The sequence below is a fragment of the Sorex araneus genome, chromosome 4 (genome assembly GCF_027595985.1).
Source record: "Sorex araneus isolate mSorAra2 chromosome 4, mSorAra2.pri, whole genome shotgun sequence".
In the NCBI taxonomy this organism is placed as follows: Eukaryota; Metazoa; Chordata; class Mammalia; order Eulipotyphla; family Soricidae; genus Sorex; species Sorex araneus.
This window is the reverse complement of record NC_073305.1, coordinates 60,785,334-60,807,123: the sequence shown is the minus strand read 5'-3', so window position 1 is coordinate 60,807,123 and position 21,790 is coordinate 60,785,334. Positions and strand designations below refer to the sequence as shown.

General features: G+C 40.0%; 1 protein-coding gene across 2 annotated transcripts in view; it reads left to right on the top strand.

Annotated features, from left to right (window-relative positions):
• PRICKLE2 (prickle planar cell polarity protein 2) overlaps positions 1–21,790 on the top strand; it is a 188,548-nt gene that overhangs the window by 81,908 nt on the left and 84,850 nt on the right. For both annotated transcript variants that reach the window (XM_055134351.1, XM_055134350.1), the window contains exon 2: positions 481–664. In XM_055134351.1, the coding sequence (XP_054990326.1) occupies positions 521–664 (144 nt within the window). In that variant the 5' untranslated portion in view covers positions 481–520. The remainder of the gene's footprint in view (positions 1–480; positions 665–21,790) is intronic.

Below are 21,790 nucleotides of genomic sequence, written 5' to 3'. Positions count from 1 at the left end.
GGGAAAAATAAATGTTTGGGAAAGCATGCTCAAACATTTATGTTAGCCTGGAGAGGTAGTCAGCATGTGGGATACTTGCCTTGTGTGAACTCAATCTTAGTTTGATCCCCTGTTCCACATATGCGTGGTCCCCTAAGCACTGCCAGGAGTGATGCCTGAGCACAGATATAGGAGTAAGCCCCTGAGCACAGCCCTGTGTGACCCACAATAAAAATAAGCAGATAACTAAATAAAGTTCCATGTTTGAATCATGCTTAGTTGGTGATCTCTGACCTTTCACAATGTTTTTATACTTCAAACGCCACACCTACGAAGACTGGCATGTCAGTGAATGAACACTCCTTTAGTTGCTTTTGACAAAAGCCATTTGCCAAGAAATATGTTGATGGCTTGGACTCTAAGAGCTGATGACTGGGAGGCTGGTGGCAGAGATTATTTCTATTGCTTCCCTTTCTCACATACCACCCTTGCTGCTTTCAGGAAGATCTGCCTGCATTGCAAGTGCCCTCAGGGAGAGCACATGGTGACAGTGATGCCCCTGGAGATGGAGAAGACTGTCAGCAAACTCATGTTTGACTTCCAGAGGAACTCGACCTCGGACGACGACTCAGGCTGTGCCTTGGAAGAGTACGCCTGGGTCCCGCCAGGTCTGAAGCCTGAACAGGTACAGTTATTGATGGCAAAGCAGTTGTGGTGTTTGTTTTCATCTGTGTTACGAGTGTCCCTCGCTCTTCCAGTTCAGGAGGGAGAGCTGGCTTTACTTGCTGAAGATGTGAGGGACCCAGAAGGAGTCGGAGTAGAGAAGTGAACCTAAGCCCTGTGGGGGCCGTTTGTAATTCATTCTCTATTGCTATAGTTGACTATTAACAGAAGCTTGTAGAGAAACTCTAACAAATGCTGACTTTGAAATGTGAGGTACTTTGAAACTTCACTTTGGGTGGGAGGTAGAGAAGTCCTATTGGGCCATGAATCATAATGTTAAGATTTGTAAAGGAGTGTGAAGAAGTACAGATTTGCCATGTTCTCAGTGATTTACCTTGTGTTTAAATATTAAGTTTGGCCTTTCTTTATAAAGAAAGACATTGGCATTTCCTGAAATATTTGGCACTAGCCACAGGCTGTAAATATTATTGGCTCGATTAGATGAACTTGGGTTTTTTTTTCTGTCTCATGCATAGATCTCAGTGATATACAATCACTTGCTTTTCATTTCTTGGTGTTTTGAAATTTTGCTTCTTGTTGCTTTAGAAATCATTTCTATAAGCTGGATTTTTTTCCTCTCCAAGTTTTGTTTAGGCACTATGATTAACAATATGGAAAATAAGAAAATCTCAGGCTTACAATGTTCCAACACCACCACCAGAATGTCAGTGTCCTTCCATCAATGTCTCAAGGTCCCCTCCCACATAGCCCCTCTCTCCACCCCACTTGGCAAACTCAGACCTAATATCAGGGAGGTACTGTTACAAGTTGATTTTAATTCCCTTACTTTATATCTCACATATGAGATAAAGACTATTTTGTATTTGTCTCTCTCATTCTGACTGACTTCACTCATCTATCAGGATACCCTTTGGTTATATCCACTTAGAAGTGAATTTCATTATTTCATTTTAGCACTGTAGCACTGTTGTCTCATTGCTCATCGATTTGCTTGCACCGGCACCAGTAATGTCTCCATTGTGAGACTTGTTGTTACTGTTTTTGGCATATCCAATATGCCATGGGTAGCTTGCAAGGCTCTGCCGTGCAGGGGGATACTCTTGGTATCTTGCTGGGATCTCTGAGAGGGACAGAGGAATCAAACCCGGGTCAGCCACATGCAAGGCAAATGCCCTACTCACTGTGCTATCACTCCAGTCTTACTGAATAGTATTCCATTATGTATGGAATATACACACCATTTCTTTATCCTCACATCTGTTCTTGGGCACTTGGATTGTTTCTGTATCTTGGCCATTTTGAACTGCACTGCAGTGAACATAGGGGCACAATCACTGTATTACTATCATCTTGTTGTTCATTGATTTGCTCAAGCAGGCACCAGTGACGTCTCCATTGTGAGACTTGTTACTGTTTTTGGCATATCAAATATGCCATGGGGAGCTTGCCAGGCTCTGCCATGTGGTCAAGATACTCTCAGTAGCTTGCTGGGCTCTCCGAGAGGTGTGGAGGAATCAAACCCAGGTTGGCCAAGTGCAAGGCTATTGCTATCGCTCCAGCCCCAATATCTTTTCAAAATTGTGTTTGGGGTGGGGGGCGCTGGAGAGATAGTATAGTCTAATGCACTTGCTTTGCACATGGCTGACCCAGATTCAACCCCTGGCACCTCATATCATTCCTTGAGCCTCAACAAGAGTAATCTTTGTTCATAGAACCAGGAGTACGCCCTTGTGAACACTTGGGTGTGGCCCCCAAACAAAAAAAAATCCAAATACTGTTTTAGGCCCTTTGGGTAAATACCAGAAAGTGAAATTGCTGGGCAATATAGAAGTAGAATATTTTTTTCCTTTTTGGATCACACCTAGTGATGTTCAGGGGTTACTCCTGGCTTTGCACTCAGGAGTTACTCCTGGCTGTGCTTGGGGGACCATATGGGATGCTGGGGATCAAACCTGGGTCGGCCATGTTCAAGGCAAAGGTCCTACCCACTATACTATCATTCCAGCCCCTAAAAGTAGGATTTTTTCTATTTTGAGACAGCTCCATAAGTTTTTCTATAGAGGCTGAAACAGACAGCATTTCTAAACCCATTTCATCCTCTTGTGTCTACTTTTCGAAACTCCACAGGCACTTCTTTCTGGTGATCTCTATTCTAATTCTTACAATAGCAAATAAAGATTCTTTTCCCCTTATCTACACCAGTGTTGATCGTTACTGATAGATACTCCTATTTTTGATATATGCTAATCTTACTGATGTAAGGTAATATCTCATTGTTTTCCTGATGTACATTTCCTTGATGATAAGTGATGAAGAGCACATGTCCTTATAACTTTGCCATCTATAAGTTTTCTTTGAGGAAGTATCTGTTCAACTCTTCTCCCCATATTCCCATATTTTGATTAGATTGTTTTGTTTTTTTTCTCATTGCTAAGGTGTGAAAGTTAAGTTGGACCTTTTCAAGGTCTTGCCTGCCCTCTTTGACAGATAGGTTTAACAAAGTATTAAACATTTACCTATTCATCTTTTCCTCTGCTGCATAAAATTTTTTTCCTCAGATCCTTATATCTGACAGAGTGTTTTGAAACTTCATTTTCATGTTAAGGACTTTAGATGTGATAATGGTTTAGAAAAAGTGCTTCGTTAATTAAGACCCAAGAACATACTAGTAATTGAGATTGCTGTTGGTTAGCCATTTATCACTTTCTTCCAATATTTAAGTAACTAGTTGGCACACAGGTAAGATTTGGTTAGTCCACAAGACAATGTCTAACGTTTTGATGTAGTTGCTATTACTTAAAATTATAGCTTTTTATTTATAATTCATATTTATATCTTGAAAGTTTGGGGATTTAAAATCTCATCCCTGCAAGGTTTGGGATTATAGTCCCACACATTGAGTTCTTGCTTTTCATCTGAGGCTGTTGATCTCTTCAAGCCACCATAACCTCCTGTAAACCCATTTCATCCTCTTGTGTTACTCTTTCAAACTCCACAGGCAGTTTCTTCTTGTGATCTCTTTTCTAATTCTCACTACAAAAAAAAATCTTAATTAAACTAAAGTATTCACAGAGATTATCTCCATAAGCATTGAAGAGAATCTGTGTTGAGAGAGTCACAGGAATAAATAAGACTCTCAGTTTGTTCGATTGAATTATAATTTTTTCTGTTTCAGAGAGTTATTATTAAAGAATATGTTTAATGAAAATAGGAGTGTTTGATTAAGTTTGTCTGGATCTTCAAATGAGGTGGTGGGTGACTGAATATCTTTGTTTGACATCACCATTTTATTCCCAGTACTTGAACAGTGAGTTTTCACACCTAAATACATCTGTGAGCTTGTTTCATTTTCTTGCTAACCTCATTTTCAGCAGCTTCTAAGAGACCATCTTTCCTTTGTTTGCATTATTTTATGTTAAATTGGACCTTGAATTCTCCCAAGTTTAACTATTTTCAGTTCCTATCTTAAGAGGATTTTTCTCTAAGACCATTAAACACCTCTGATGTTCAAATCATGAAAGGAAAAAAATTGCTGTTTGGCTCAAGAGAACAGGAAATTGACAAGGTAGAGTGCTAGTAAAATTCAACAATTTCAAGAGTAAGTCCTTATGGTATTTTTAGAGACCACTCAACTCTTCTGAAATGAATATCTTTAGGAAATATACCTTAACTTTCTTCAATTTTGATTTGAAAGAAAACTATTAATGCTATTAAACAAGTGATTTAAGTTATAACAGATGAAAGAATATTCCCATTTCTTATAATTCTATTGTTCTTTAGATGGTTTTCTCTATTCCCCATATGAACTCAAACCTATATGACACAGATGATTAGAAATTGAAGTTGTACCCCAGAGAGAGAATATCTCTTCTAGCTAGTTGAAATGCTCTATATTTTCCTTATAAAATGTGAATCTATACTGAAGAATTTTAAACAGATAATGTTGCATAAAACAGATGCTTCAATTTTTCAAATTTTGAGGTCTTTTAAAGTCATTACTTATGGAACTATTTGTAGGTTTAAAGATATTTGAAAAATGCCTTCTAAGATTAGAAAAAGGAGACCCTTAATGTCTTTCTTTAGTAGAAATCCTGAGGTTGAATATCATGTTAGTTGTCTCTGGTATGAAAAAAAAACTTTTTCTATCAGGAGAAATTATAGTGAATGTTAAAATGCTTTGTGCTGAAGGCAAAATACTGAAGGCTAGTTAGAGTTGAAAGTAATGTGCTTTCATTTTTGTAGGAAACCTTTCATTTTACTCCCTGATCATGGGGTTAGTAATGTACTTTCAGATGACGCACTGTATTATTCTATTTCTACTGAGAAACACCTTCAATAAAGTATAATGCAAATGAAAAGTCGACTCCCGTTTAGGGAGGTGTTCTTGAATATAGGCACTTAATTTCATAAAAATGTTGCAGCTAAAAAACTCAATCTCCATAATATATGTTAAAATTACAAAAAGATAATAAATAATGCTACAATGGAAAAATTTAACCATATGTTAAAGTAGCATTTAAAAAATACTATATGTAACAGATGACTGCAGAAAGAGAAAACATTTGTCTTATGATATTTTTAATGACTGGACTAAAAATAATCAGCATTTACTCAGATTGTTTGCATCTGGTTACTGCAAATATGATCTTCAGCATCATCCAGAGCACCCTGTAACAAAACAGAAAATTAGATCCTGCCATGATTGACTGACTGAGGTCATCTTCAGGGTTTTACTTTTTCTTCAAACTCAGATAGCTTTACCGTATCTCCTGGGCATGCTATGATGATAGTTTCAGGAAACTTTTGGAAAATATTTAAGATGTTATAGAAAAGGCAAATGGTGAACACAGTTTCTCAGCCTCAGTGCTAAGGATACTTTAGATTGTGAGGATTGTCCTATGCCTTATAGGATGTTGGGCAGCACCCCTCGTCTCTACTCTCTAGTTGCCTATACACACACCATTTCTTCCCCCTACGTTAGAACTGACGACTCAGTATAATGTTCATTGCTCTTCAGGATGAGATGGAAACCTGTTAAAAACTACTGAGTGAAAGCCAAGCTAAAACCTAGTAGACCTTGGGTCAGAAAGATAACTCTACATGCTGAACATTCTCTGCATGCAGGAAGCCCATGTTTTATCTCTGGCACCATGGGGTGTCCCAAGCTCTTCGTGGACTGACCCCTGAGCACAGAGCTGGGACTAACCTCTGAGCAACCACCAAGTGTGGCCCAAACCTCCCACCCCCTCAAAAACAAACAAAAACAAAACAAAACAAAATTAAAAACTTGATGGAGGATCTGTCGCATCAAGACAAAAAAAAAGGGGGGGGGAATGAATGAGTTGAACAAAGCTTTATTTGAGCACTGCTATGTTCCAGCACAAGAATAATAGCTAGTCTGTCTGGAAGCTACCTTGGACTAAGTGAAAACACAGTGATCCTGGGTTTTGTGATACAAAGCTGATCGTGCCAGGGATAGTAAAAGAACAAGAAATAGAGTAACACCAGGAACTGTTAAGCCACCTTTTGTTCTCCACAGCTGAAATTGCTTTTACCATCTATAAAGGTAAGATTTGCTAATTAAAAAAAAAACAGCAACAAAGAAGAAAGAGAAAAATGTATGAGGTATCCATGAAAACAAAATCCACTCAATTCCACAAAGAAAAATTGTTTTCCAACTGCTTTTGCATGCTTATTACAGACATCTATTATAAAGAACATAGCCAAGTACCTCTGTGCCTAGAAGTGCATTTCTGTTTTGTGTTAGAAAAAAATGTGTTGCTATTTTCCTTCACTTTGAAATGGGCGTGTAGATCTCTGGGTTGATACAGTGGTACTTGGATTGGTACAACCTACTACTAGGAAGCATTTGGAAATGTGTGTTTCTGAGGAGGTAGGGGGTTCCACAACATGTAAGTTTCCCTTTAACCTTTTGAACCACTTTTATTGAGGTATCGTGATATTTTCAATTATGTTTTTCATACAAACATCATTCCCACACCACATCCACCACCAGAGAACCCTCTTTCCTCCCCAAGAGTCCCATGGGAGCTCACTTCTGTAGACAAAATCTTCAGTTCTGATGACTTAGACAATTTGTTGTTTTTGTACTATGTTTCATTTTTTACCCACATAGGAGAGAGATCTTTTATTTTTATTTATTGTGGAGGTGGTGACATTTACTCACATAAAGATGGGTAGAACTCAGCTTCTGAAATTCCACAAAATTGAAAATCAATATTAAGTTCATAAAAAAATTTTCAAAAACCATGTACTTTTTTGTACAGGTATATGAATTTAAAAGTTAATATTATTAACAGTTCTGTACTAATACATTTTAAAATTTACATGAAATAGATAAATATTACAGGTGTAAATTTTAGTTGAAAAGTGATGATTGGGCCTGGAGTGATAGCACAGCGGGTAGGGCATTTGCCTTGCATGCGGCCGACCCAGGTTCAATTCCCATCATCCCAGATGGTCCCCCGAGCATCACCAGGAGTAATTCCTGAGTGCAGAGCCAGGATTAACCCCTGAGCATTGCCGGGTGTGACCCAAAAAACAAAACAAAACAAAACAAAACAAAAAAGTGATGATTAAGAAAATTTAAAGAAAAAATTGAATTGGCCTATGAAAATACAGATGTGTCTTATCCTAAGGAAGAGAACATTAACTTTATGTTAAAAATATTATATTATAGATAATGCCTAAGTACTGCATAAGTAAATAAAAAATTGTAATAAAAATTTCTATGTATGTTAAAAAAAACACTTGATCCAACATAGAACAGTCAACATAAATAAAACATTAATTCTTCATTGAAAACGTGTAAAATCCCTTAGCAAGCTAAGAGTAAACAAATCTTTTTAATCTAGTCCAGGGCAATCATAAATGTCATGAGTGAATGACATACTGAGTGCAAGTTATGAAAAGTTTGTCTTGCCTTCTAAAGAAGTTCCTTTAAAGCTACTTGCAAAACTTGTTTTAAGGCTATGAATTCCCTAAACTGTTGCCTGTGCCTGACACCTGTGTCTGATGGTCTGTTTTGTTTTTCAAGTCTGACTGATAATCTAGATAGAGTTATCTTGGTGAGAGGTGTTTATTTCATTTAGTTTTTGTACTATATTCCTCCATTCTCTTCTGACTCATAGAGTCTCATTTCATAGATCTGCTGTTGATTTTATGGACTTTTCTCTGTGTCTAATTTCCTTCTTTGATCTTGCCTCTTTCAGTATTCTGTCTCTGTCTTGACTTTTGTCATTTGGCATACAATGTTTCTTGGAGTATTTCTATTTGAGTCTATATTCTTTTATGGGGACCTTTTAGGTCTCTTGAATCTGGTGCCTATGTTCCTCAATTCTGGGAAATTATTATCTGTGATTTCTTCAACAAATTTGCCTCCCAGTTCTTCAGGGACTCCGGTGATTCTTATATTGTTCCTCTTTCTTTGGGGGCGGGGGCTGGGGGGGCACAACTCCTGGCTCTGCATTCAGGAATTACTCCTGGCAGTGCTCAAGGTCCATATGAGATGTCGGGAATTGAACCCAGACCAGCTGCATGCAAGGCAAATGCCCTACCCACAGTACTTTCACCCTGCAGTCCCTTATAATGTTCCCCTTGAGCTCATCCCATAGTTCTCTGGTATGCTGTTTATTTTCAGATGTTTCCCATCTTCGGTTGTTTTCCAGAGGTTTCTCCATTTCAAATTGAAGCTCCCCAATCTTTTTTCTCAACTGTTGTTATTGTTATTCTGCCACTCAGCCCTTCTATTGAGCTTTTAATATTACCTACCACACTCTTTTATTTCTGTCATTTCTGATTGTAGTTTTCTCATTTCTGCTTTCATAATTTTGTGTGCTTTTATGACTACTGTGTTCCTGTTTCTTTTAGCTCATTAGATATCCTAAGCTTGGTGTTACTAAAATCTTTAAGAATGTATAGAGCTGATTGATTCTGGTTGAGCCTTCCATGTTATCTTTTTCACTCATTGAGCTTCCCGGGTTTCTACCTGTCTTCTTCACTGTGTTTGCTGTAGTCCTGCTATGCTGAGGCTGAACCTTTGTAGCAAGCCCTTGGGAGTCTCTGAGAAGTTAGGCTGGGAGTTGCCTTTGTCTATCCCTCCCCCTAGTCATTATCTCTGTTACCTCTACTTGCTCCCAAACCCTTCCAAGAGGCCCACATCCACATCTAATCTAGTGGCCCCATATGTGCAGCAGTATAACATTTCTATTCATTAGTTCTATTCTACTTATTGGGGCTGGAACAATTGTACAACAGTTAGGGCATTTTCCTTGCACACAGCCAACCCAGGTGACCTGAGTTCAATATCCAGCATACCCTAGGATCCCCTGAGCCTACTAGGAATTATCCCAGAGCTCAGACCCTAAGCACTACCAGGTGTGGAGCAAAAAACAGCAACAAAATTTTTTAAATTTAATTTTTAATTTAAGGTGCATTGACATGTTAATATGGTAACATTATATTAGTTTCATATTTACAGATTGATTCTCTGTGCACATTTAAAATATTAACTTTAGGCTACATCCTTCACATTTATAGTTGTATAATATTTTTGTGATTTTAAATTTTTCTTTTTATTTTTCCCTTTCCTTTTTCTGTACTGGAAATTGTATCTATGACCTCAAACATACAAAGCAAATGCTCTGCATTTGAGCTGTATCTGAGACTTCATGATTAAAACTTTTGATTCACTGTGCCAAACTCCCTTCCAGATAAGTGGTAACTGATAAGTCCTCTAGGTAGATGATCTTCATGGAAATATTTGGATTTGTTTTATTGGTTCTACTCACTGCTGCATGAAAGTCCAGAGAGACCATCAGATTTCTTTCCTGAGTCAATGTCCTTCTTGCTAAAGCCTTAAACACACTAAAATATCCATAGATGACTCTTAGATAGGAATGTCTCCAAATTTTTAGTCACCAGACATTAGTCGCTTTATTTTGACTTGAACCTTGATGTTTGTATATAGAATGTTGATTAGGTTATTTTTCCAGAACATTCAAGGATCACTTCAAATATTGGAGGAAAATGAAAAGAAGGTACAAGGAAAACCAATTTTGACTTTGAAAGCTTTGTGGTAAAGTTAGGCTATTCATTTCTTCTCAGATATAGGTTGAATTCATTGGTTTTGAGTCCTGTAAAGCTGAAGTATATTGGGGGAGAGGAGATGTTGAGTCATTTGCCTTTTAATTTACTTACTATTGCTCATTCTTCAAGTGTTAAATTTAATGTTTTTCCTTAAATGTAGATTAAATGCATTCAATGTATTTCCTTAAATGTGGCACCATAACTTCCGATGCAGAATCAGTTCCCCAGTTCTTTACCTGAAATTTTTCTTAGTCATGCTCATACTCATCCAGTGTATAATTAGATATTTATAGGCATCATTTTAGTTTAATATTTGACTCCCCCGGTTTGCTTGAAGATCCAAGAGGGCAGAGATAGTGCCTTGTTCTTTAGGAATTCCCTGGCACCTGAACCATGGCTGGCACCCAACAAGTATTCTAGACACAGGCAGTTGACCTGAATATGCTGCAGATCCAGAGACATTCAGGGTTATATCACATTGGAAAGATAATATATTTTTCACAATGTTTTTCTGTACCAAGAATATTTCTCTATCAGTTCCTTCAGTTTCCTGCGCTTCTCAGTTCATGCATCCCAAGCAGATTCCTCTGATCATCACACTGATATGCTGAAGTTGCCACGAGGCAGAGCCTAGGTAGCATTATGTGAAGGACTTGGTTCCAGCACAAGCCTGCAGCAGCCCTGCAAGCTCTGAGATGTAGCCGGAGCCTGGAGCCCAGTGGGAAGAGCTGGAATGTTTCCAAACTTGGGATCCATGACGGAAGTCTGTCCCAATTCAAATTTGCCAAGAGTGTTGGAAACCATAGGAAGCGGTAGGAAGAGCATGGTCCAGTTAAAAGGGTCTTGGTAATTGTGCGGCTGTTCCATCCCTTTCTGGCCTCTGGAAAGTTGTCCAGCTTCCAGAAGCTCCTGCTTCCTCTTGATGACAATGATAATGATGGGGAAAATTATCCAGTTTTCACCAAATACTCGCTACATGCCCATCATCATTTTTTCAATTTTGCATGCATTGTTAAATTCTCCAAACAACCTTATTTAGCAATTTACTTTTCCTATTTCTTGTCAGAACTAAGTAAAGCAAGATTCAGAGAAGTGTTTTTCAAAAAATAATCCTGCCCATCGTGAATGAAGAGCAGGAACAAATTCAATCTCAGACAGTCTGACATGGGAGCCAGTGAGTATTCTGCCCGGGCTGGGCTGGAAGGAGGTAGTGCGTATAAAATTCCTGTTGCAGTGTTCGCGCATAGAAATTGCTCAACAAAATGGTTGCTTTCTTCCCACCATTCTTGTGAAACTGGAGCAAGGGACACTTCATACTGTTGCCTTGATTAGTAGGAAGAGAGAAGAAACATATGTCTATGTAGAATGCAGGGAAGTTGATGTGAAGGGAGAAGGGGGGAAATAAGGGGTTGGGAAAACAGGAAGCCTCCAATTCCTTCTTAGACTTTTCAAAGACAATTAGTTAAACAATGTTGGATTCTGCAATGATGGTGTCACTTTGCAGTGATAACTCCCTGGATTCTCTAGCACAGGGTTGATGTAAGGGTACTGCTTCATTGTATGATGTTCTGGCTTCATTTAGTCAAGGACACATGTGGAGCTGCCTAACTGGAGGCACAGACTTCCTGGGTTTCTGGTGAAGAAAAGGGCTTTGTCCCTTCCTCTCTTCTTTCCTGAAATCTCCTAAAACATTACAATCCTCAGTCCTTTAAGGAGAGATTTCTAGGTGCACATGTTATGCAAAAAAAAAAAAAAAAACAACCCACAAACGTGCCTCTCTGCAAACAGTATCCCACTGATGTCCCATTTGGAGTCAATCGGGTGATGGGGACATAGCTTCTTGCTTTGCTGCTAAGGACCTCTTTAGTGTCTGTCTCTCATGGGTGGGCTTCCTGACAGTGCTCCACTTGACTTTATTCCCCTGGCCAAAATACAAAAAATGAATGGGAATGTGCTGCAGAATTTTATGAAAAAAATAGTGAGTGGGCTTTTTTCATTCATTTATACTCTAGTTCAAGAGATATGAGTAAAGTACAGATGTGAAATTCCAGCTTCACATATGCGCAAAGGATTTGGGGAGCATGCTATGAAACACTTTGGGAAGAAGTGCATAGGGCCCATACCAGGCTAGCTCTTCCTTTTTCTGAAGCATCCATGGACGAAAGGAGTGGAGACCTATTGCCCATTTGTCCCTCAGAGTTCACAGGTGTCTCTAATACACATCACTTTGAAGTTCCTGCCCGGAAGTGCAGATAAAGCAGCAGTGAGTCCTTATGCAGAGTTGATTAGAGGAACCAAGGAACTTTGGAGTGTGTGGGGTGTGTAGTGGCTATTCTGTATGATACCTTTTTGTTGTTGTTGAGGGGGAGGGTGTTAGGCTGCACCCAGAGATACTCAGGGATTACTGTTGGCTTTGTGTCCCGGAATGACTCCTGGTAGTGCTTGGAGGACCATATGTGGTTTCGGCATGAGCTGAGGTCAGCTTCATGTAAGGCAGGTGCCTTAACTGTTTGCAAGACAAGCGCCTTCACTGCTGTAAAATCTCTCCAGTCCCTACACCATTTTTTTCGTCTACTTTGTGTCACGTACCCCATCTTCTAAAATGTGAAACTGTTAGAGGAAAGCAAGGATATATTCACCTCTGTATGTTCCTTGCCTAAATAATACCTGACATGTGTCATTCTTCCAAAAAAAGCAGGTGAGAAAACAGTCACACTTAGACCTCCATCATACTAGGCAATACTTTCCAGCAAGACAGGATCAACTTTTGGGATGAGAAAGCTGCTTGGGATGTCTCAGCTAGCGAAGGACAGAGACTGGCTCCACACCACCCTCCGTCCACACCCGTGGGGGCCTCTCTGTTTCCACGCCTCCGACTTTCCTGGTGATTCACCCAGGATATCAGATCCAAGGAAGTCAACTCGGCGTGTGTTGGGAGAAGGAGTAGCTTGCATCACATAAGGCTCTTTCATTCTGAGGGAAGGAAGTTTCTCCTAATCGCATGGTGACTTGGCAGTGAAGGCATTTATCTTTCCCCCACCTCCAGTTTCCCCATCACTGCAGGAAGCAGCATGGTCCCACCTTCAAAAGTATCACAGGCAATCTATTTGTCTCTGGTGCTTCTCTTTCTCTGATCCTGCCTGCAAACCTTCATCAGAGACCTAGATTTTTTTTCTACTTCCTCTTCCAGCCCTCTTGTTCCTGATAGAGTGCCTTGTTATCTACCTGGCACTCAGCAGTGCTATTTATTTAGCAAGTTAGTCTGGAGTCCCAGCCACTTATCAGTCACTTTTCCAGACACTAGAGGAGAGCCATGAATAAACAGTCTCTCCACCTTTCTGGAGTTACCATTCTACTATAAGAGACAGGCAAATTAATGATTGAATGAACAAAATACTCTCAGAGTGATGCGTGCTAGGAAAACATTTGAAAACATGATGTGGATTGGGAAGGTAGATGAAGTGATAGAGCAAAATACTAGCATGCATGAGGCCCTGAGTTCAATCCCCAACACAATATTATCCTCACAATTCCCCAGTTCACATGGGGATATTGACCCCCCCACCCTCCAAAAAGGTGATTTTGTTTTCTTTTTTTAGCACCAGTTTAAACAAACATTGTATGTGCATGTCTGGGTATTTAAAATATTAGTGTTTTCCCACAAATGTATATACTGATGAAGGGACGGATGTTGGAACACTATACAATTGAAACCCATGAACAACTTTGTAACTGTGTATCTCACTGTGATCAATTTTAAAATAAATAATTTTAAATTTAAAAAATAAGACTCTCAGAGTATCCTGGAAATACTTTCAGCTCTAAAAAATAATAATTATAAAATAAAAAATAATGATTATAATAATCATTGTATCACGGTCATCCCATAGTTCATTGATTTACTCAAGTGGGCTCCAGTAGTGTCTCCATTTGTCCCAGCACTGAGATTTTAGCAGCCTCTCCTTACTCATCTTTCCCAACGATTGGAGGCTCTTTTCAGGGTCAGGGGAATGAGACTGTTATTGTTACTGTATTGGGTATATCGAATAATAATAATAAATAAAATGTTAGTCTTTGCAGACTCACCATAGGTAAGATGTCAATGAAAAGACATGGCTGAATGACAATATAATTTTATTTATAAAACCAGGCAGTGTGCTTTATTTGACCCACAGACTCAAGTTTGCTGGTTTCTAGTTAGAGAATCTCTTGTCTGGAAAAGATCTTTCTACAGAGGTGAGGTCTGTGCTATCTCTTGGAATGATCATTAAGTTCCCTGGATTTAGTCAGAGGTATTCAGAGTGCATTGCTGATGGCATTCACATCACCTCAGAACTTGTCGGAAAACAAGTCATGCACAGATCTGGTCCCTGGCCTGCTCTACCTTAATTCTGGAGGTGTGGCCCCGCATTTGGTCTCAACTGGGTCTGTAGGTATTTCTGAGTAGAGTTTGACAAGCACTGTGGGGTCTGGAAAATCCAGTGTTCAGAATCAGGGGATTGCATCTGAACTCTACACTAGAGTTTCCAACACTTATTTGGCCTAACACTCCTTTCTCAGGAAAAAAAAAACCAACAGTTGGTACCCAAGAAAATCTGCCATCTTCCATCAAACACAAAGCATTCCCAATCTCCAATATTCCCAAGGCTACCTCCACCACCTTGGATTGTTTCATCACCACAGAGTGTGGGGAAGGAGGCTTTGCCACTTTGGGAAATTGCTCTACACTTGGGTTAGCTCTGCTACTTCAGTGCCCTAAACTTCACTTGTCTGTGAAATGAAGAAGCTGGTGCCCAGACTTAAAGTAACCTGAAAGTCTAAATAAATACATTATTTCTAAAGGCTATCCACCTTTTCCCACCATAGACCGGCATTTCAAGTCCAGTGTGTAAGCAGCAATAGTTTTTTTTTCCCCCCGCAAAGAGGCAGGAAATGTCTGTGGACTGGCAGTTGAAATAGCTGCTCTTCAAGCACCTTGAAGAGGCCAACAAGTGGAAATTCTTCATCAAATGGAAGTTGCTGTCAATATCTAGGTCTCTCTGCCCCTGAACTAGATTTTCTCTTCTATGAAACAGAACACTAGCCCCAGAAGTTACTTTCATCCATCCCCACATCTTGTCTCTGTCAGACATTTCCTGAAAATGGTCCAAGGACATGGCTGATGTTTAAAAAGGAACTCACTATCTTTGAGAGAGTTAGATGGTCACACTTGGCAGTGTGGGGGCTACTCCTATCCCAGGGCTCAGGAGTTGCTTTTAAAAAATTCTTTTAGTTGTCCTGGCCCTATGTCCTGAGCCCTCTTCCTTGGCTTGTTAACCCGGCTGTTCTGTCCTCGGTTTCTGGAGACCCATGTGTCCTACAGCTGTGGGTTGTTCTGGGCTGGAGCTGCTGGAACAGGCAGGCACCCTGCTTCACCATTCCATCTCAGACTATTGAGCTCTTGCTCTTTTCGAAAAGTGTTTTCTACCAAGACAGATCCTGGCTGTAGATGTCGGGGGAAGGGAAAGAAGAATGACAAAGTAGATCGATCATCTCTCTAGGCCTGCAGGATGGTTCTGGTCCATGGGGAGGGAATGCAGAATCTAATAGCCCCTCAAAAAAAAACCCCTCAAAAACCATCATTAGACTCACCAGCTATTTGCGGTGCTGTCTTCATTTCATTACCCCATCAGCACATGCTGAGCTCAAAATGGAATTTCATGGCTGCAGTGAGATGCATGTTTCTCCAACTGGACTGGATTAAATTTCCTTAGGCTGCACCACCCGCATTAGCCCTTACTGTCACTCACCGCCAGTGTTTTCAGTGCAATGTGAGAGATGAGTGGGGAAGAGGAGTATAAAGGAGATAGGAGGCAGCCCTAGAGTCCTCTTCAAACAGTTCTTGGGAAACCGTCACATGAGCACATGGACGGCGCTGTGTTTATCTTGGCTCCAGACAGGCACTGATGTCATTGGATGGCAATGGGAAATATGCCTGTATATGCAGCGTTCAGTAAAAGTGCCTGTTAATGGACTTGTTTTCAACAGAGCTGTCAGGGACAAGATGAGAACCTGGGTTCCCAGGCTTGAGGGCTGCTGCCAAGATGAAGTCAGCAGCAGCGTGGCCAGATTCCCTGGCAGGCCCCTCGTCAAGGCTCGTGTGCAGAGTGAGGGCCGGGGAACCATGGCTCATTGGCAAACGCAGAAAGGGATACTCACAGCTGGCCTTCCCAGACTTCGAGTCAGATGGCCCCCACCTTGATAAGCAATTTGTTCTGGGGTCTTCACGATCAGGGGTGGGCATCAGCATTTGGGCTTCCTTAAAGACTTCACAGCTGTACACCCTTTGTGCTGACTGAGCAACCTGCGTCTCGAGTTCCTATGACAGTTGATTTACTATCAGCACCATCTTCTCTGCCTTATGACTCATGAAATACTGTAAGTAATTTCCTGGGATGGCTGAATGAATCTACCATCAAGTCAACTAATAGTGAAGTTCTTCCATCTATCCACGTTTCCCTTAATGTGTGCAGTCATCCATTTCTTCACTTGCCAGGTATTAAGTACCCATTACGTGCAAGGCCATCAGTGTATGATTTAAGTGGCTTTTTTCCAAGCTACTATAAAGCTGGGGCCTCCCAACTCCTTTCTTTACATTTGTGTCATGTGGAATGTCGTGGTGCACAGGCAAAGGGAAACTAAACTTCAGAGTTTGCTCTAGCCTGTGGCTTCTACCTTTTAAGTATCTATACTTCTAAACTCCTAGTGTTTAAGAGAGTAAGCTTCGACTGTAGATCTGGGTTAAAAATCTGACTGCTCTACAATATGGTTGTGAGGATTAAATGAGATAATACCTTTAGCCTGTGGTATTAAAGTGGTTGCTTTTAGCATGCTCTCTTTCTGCCTCTCTCTTGGGGGGTGTTGGGCCATACTTGGTGGTGCTGGTCTATTCTCAGTTCAGCTTGAGGACGGGAAGTAGCTCTGTGCTCATGTTCATTAAGCTCACTTTCCAGGAATCTAATCAGGAGACAAAAACTAGGTACAGAGGTGCCATCACTACTCTATTATCTTTTTCCCTTTTTCTTTTATGTTTGGTCTTTGGGCTACACCTGACTGTGCTCAGGACTTACCTGACTCTGCACTCAGGGATCACCTCCTGGCAGGCTCAGAGGACCATATATGGTGCCGGAAATTAAACCCTGTCCACTGAGTGCAAAGAGAGCATCCTACCCTAATTACTCTCTCTAGCCCCATCTGCTATACTATCTCCTAACCTTACATGTGTAAAGCTTAAAAAGGAAAAACAAAAGTTTTTAATTTATTCTTTTTTCAGCCACTTTCTTTTATTTTCCAAAAAATAAATAAACAAATGAGGTTTTTTTTTTTTTTTTGTAGAATAACTAAAGCAAGGAGAAAGAATGCCAAAGATAGCAAAGGAAAAAGGAGATCATTGTGTCAGAAAATCAAAACTGGAGGGCATTGTCCTTGTAAGCACATAATAGTCTATGGTGGGGTTTTGACCGAGACTGTGATAGCATGTGAATGAGTGGTGTTTTAGACTAAGTATTAGAATCTTGAGCAATAATTACCTTGGTCTTGGATTACAAACCTGAGATTACTAAAGAATTGTGTATGATTGTGTTGGGTCGGGGGAGGGAGGGTGTGGGGAGATGAAAAGGCAGAATAGAAGTAATATGTGGACACCAGTGAGGGTCTTGGGCACTTTGTAGGTGGTGAGATGCAATAACTATGTACATGAATGCCATAAATATTAGTGCTACTATGTGGCTATGTGGCCGGAGAGATAGTACAACAGGTAGGGTGCTTATCTTGCATGTGGCCAACTCAGGTTCAGTTCCGGGCATCCCATATGGTCTCCAGAGCAATACTAGGAGTAATTCCTGAGTGCAGAGAAAGAATAACCCCTGTGCATTGCTAGGTGTGCGCCCCCCCCTGCAAAAAAAAATCAGTTCTACTTTAAGCATATTAGCTAAACAACAGCAATAAACAGCAATAATAAAACTAGTAAATAAACAGAAGTAAACTAGTTGTCAGGAATGTCAGGACGCTGACAAGTACCTTCCAGGGTACTTTGAAAAGTTTTTAATTTATTTTTGTTCTGAGCCTGTTGGTGCTGAGTTTTCTTCTCTTGCAATTACTGACTAAGCAGTTTATGTGTCTGGAGTGAGAGTACAGCAGGTAGAGCATTTGCCCTGCATGCAGCCAACTCAGGTTCAATTCCCAGAACCCCATATGGTTCCCTGAGCCTGCCAGGAATGATCCCTGAGCACAGAAACAGGAGTAAACCCCAAGCACTGCCCGATATGACCTATAATCAAAAATATATATTTTTTAAATTTTTATTTATTAAATGACCATGAAAAAAGTTACAAAGCTTTCAGGTTCAAGTCTTAGTCACTGAATGATTAGACCCCCATTCCTTCACCAGTGCATATGTTCCACTACCAAGAAACCCAATATACCCCCCTCCCACCTTCCCACCTGTGTGGCTAATGATCTTCACTTTATTCCCTCTATACTTTGAATACATTCAGTATTTCAACAGAAAACTATTATTATTTAGAATTTTTCTCCAACAATCAAACCTGCTGAAAAGGCATCATTTGATAATTTGTTTTCTATTGCTGAGAATGAAGAATATATGAGCTTGTGCAGCCACAACAGCGGCCATGCAGTTTTGGATTTCTGACATTTTAGCTCAGTTCACAGTTTCGTGTGGGGCTGCTCCGGATCTCGTCTGAGCGGAGAGCATGCTGGTAACACCCCCATCCCAAGATCTTTTTTGTGCCACGTCACTGCAAGCTCGTACCTCTAGGTAGTGGGTTCTAGAAGATGGCAGTCGCCACATAGGCGCCACGGCCACCGCTGCCTCCACCCCCTCTGAAAGAAAAGGTTGAGAGAGAAAAACCTTTCCCCTCCTGGGACGGCACAGGGTTGTAGCTCAGTTCACAGTCTAGATACATTTTATAAGAAGCTGCTGGGTGCCAAAAGTGGTTAGTAGACCTCCAGGATCATAGTCTTTAAGGAGCAGAGGAGCCGTTTTGTGTGTGGATGCTCCAGATCTTGTCTGGGCGGAGAGCGTGAGAAACCAAAAATTATTTCGAAAAAAATGTTTAAAAGTCATTTAATTGCTTCTAGTAACCCTCATCAAACAATCAGAAGACTGTCATGAGGTAGGAAGAGATGCTCTTAATGGTAATTCTGTATAGCACAATTGCACTATTGTCCCATTGTTCATCAATTTGCGTGAGCGGGCACCAGTAATGTCTCCATTGTGAAACTTGTTGTTACTGTTTTTGGCATATAGAATATGCCAGGCTAGCTTGCCAGGCTCTGCCATGAGGGCAGGATACTCTCAGTAGCTTGCCAGGCTCTCCGAGAGGGACAGAGGAATCGAGTCCAGGTCGGCTGCATGCAAGGCAAATGCCCTACCCACTGTACTATCCCTCTAATCCATGGTAATTCTAGGATCTGTAAAATAACAGCCTAAGTCTGAAACCTTAAGAGAAATAACTAGCCCAGTTTTCAGTGGTGATTTGTCTCTTGGGTCTCCTCAGGAAAAACACATTAGGAACCATGGAGTTACCACATCCTCTCATTGGTCGTAGATTTAAAAGGCTGAGGCCAGAGTCTGTGCCAGAATCTTTAATTGTTTTATTAAAAACAGAAGCAAAGTTGGTTATTAAGGACTTAAATATCAATGTAGATATATTGTCTTACTCATTTTTTTCCTCATTGATTTTTATACTGTAATTTCACAGAGGTGTTACCACAAAAGAACATTTGATCTTACCATGTGGAAAAAAATATTAGTCAACTAGTCAAATTCACTGAGATAGAAAGGAGAATGGTGGTTGCCAGGAGCTGAGGGAGAAGATGTGGGGAGTTAGTGTGTAATGGCTACAGAGTTTTATTTTAAAAATTCTGGAGTTGAATGGTAATGGTGATTGCCAACAATGTACTTAATGACACCTAAAAAATGGTTAAAGTGGTAAAATCTGTGTTATGTGTATTTTACCACAAAATAAATAAGTGAAATAAGTTGAAGAGTGAAGTGAAGTTTTAGACTGCAGGGATTCAAGCAGTTACTCTTAGGCCCACATCATCTCTGAGATGATGTGGGCCTAAGAGATGAACGTGCACACACTAGCTTCTCTAGCATGAATCTCTGAGTTTTAAAAAAAAAGTAGTGGAGCCTAGTTAGTATACACATGATCCTTCCTGAGAACTTTCAAAGCAGACACACTACCAAAAGACCTAGTTGATTTCTACCTTCTTTGGAAGTGTCAACTGGTGCTTGCATCTTTCATGATTAAGCAGATCAGCAGCCCAAGCCTGTTTATTATTCAAGGTTTTAATAGGAATCGCAAGTTTGAAGAATAATTACATGGTCATTGATTCTGCACACAAACAGGGTAGGGTATTATCCTGTCACTAATTTATGAAGACAATGGAGTAAAATGAAAAGAGAATGAAGATTGAAGTCAGAGTTAAATTAAACCCTACCTCAGCTCTCTTAGCCCTGAATAGGTTAAACAGGTTGCAGTTTGGTCAGTACCTATTAATTATGGATGATTTTCAAATTCTCCTGCTTCTCAAATTGAGTTTATATAAGCCCCCCCACGTCAATACTCAAAGTGTATTCACAGTCATTCTCATACATGTGACAAGTGCAGAGGAGTAAAAAATTTCAGTTGCCAACCATGCACACCGGAGCCAAGAATGAACACGTCAGTGTTCAGCCTTCTATTTTTGCTCTGATCCAATAAGCAAATATGCTTTCCATTGTTGATTTAGAAACACTTGTTTGCATTTGTGCTTTTTTATTTGTGATTTTAGTGTTTACTTATTTTGTGGTGCTGGGGATTAACCTAGGGCCTGATACACGTAAGTGTCATTTCCCACCAGGCTATATCTCCAGCCCTGACTTGCTACTTCAAGTGACCACCAGACATAGTGCTGAAATATTCCTCCTGTGCCATGTCTTAGGGAGAGAATATATCTGTTGGATATTTTTTAATCAACATGAATTATAATGGGTCTGACTTTGAATTCAGTATTAGTACACCAACATGTCTTTACAGAAATGCACATAAGGCAAGGTTCTGGATTGATGCATTGATAAATATGTTTTGACCAGGTACTACTAGGAACCTGGCCCTGTATTTCCCCTAGGAGCAGTGGTTCAGTATTCACTAATTCAATTTGTCTGGCTTTATAGACTACCATGAATGACAAGAATCAATTATACTTGCCTTCCAAAAAGAGCATGACCTACTCACATTACTTCATTTTTTCCCTAGTATAACAATGATTAGGACTGTTAAATGAATGTCTCCCTCTTCTTCCAGGCTCAAGGATGATTGTACTTTTTCACCCCCATGCAAGCTAGATGTTGTCATGTTACTTGGTTTAACAAATAAAATGGACACAGAAATCTCATGTGTCACTTACAGGTAAAAGCATCTATTTGCCAATGTCCAACTCCAACCTTTTCTGTGCTGCCTTCATCATGTAAACATGTCAAACTGAGTATTCAAAGACATGGGCCTCAGTCCATACAGTCTGAGAGGTAGTATGAGGAATAAAGTAATAATTAAAGCTGTGGTGTAGATCCAAACCTCTTAAACTGGATCACAACCTTATAGAGTTGCATAACTGAATGTGGGGGTAGCAAAAAATTTGGCAACAATTAAAGGTTTCTGAACACACAACAACCAAAATTTAGTCCAAAATCAACCTAGTAATGCATCTGAAGTATTTCTGGTAGTGCTTGGTTCTTTTGCTTTTATCAAGCCAAAAGGGTCACCAGCAGAAAAAGTTTAAGATATAGTGTAAGCAGGGGTTAATATACTGAATATATAGAGAACTTTCAAACTCAATAAAATGTATAGTTTATGAGTAAAGGACTTGTCTAGACACTATTCCAACTGACCAATAAGAACATAAAAGATCATTAATCATTAATTATCATCATTAATCATTAGAAAAAGACATATCAAAATATTGAGGCACCTTT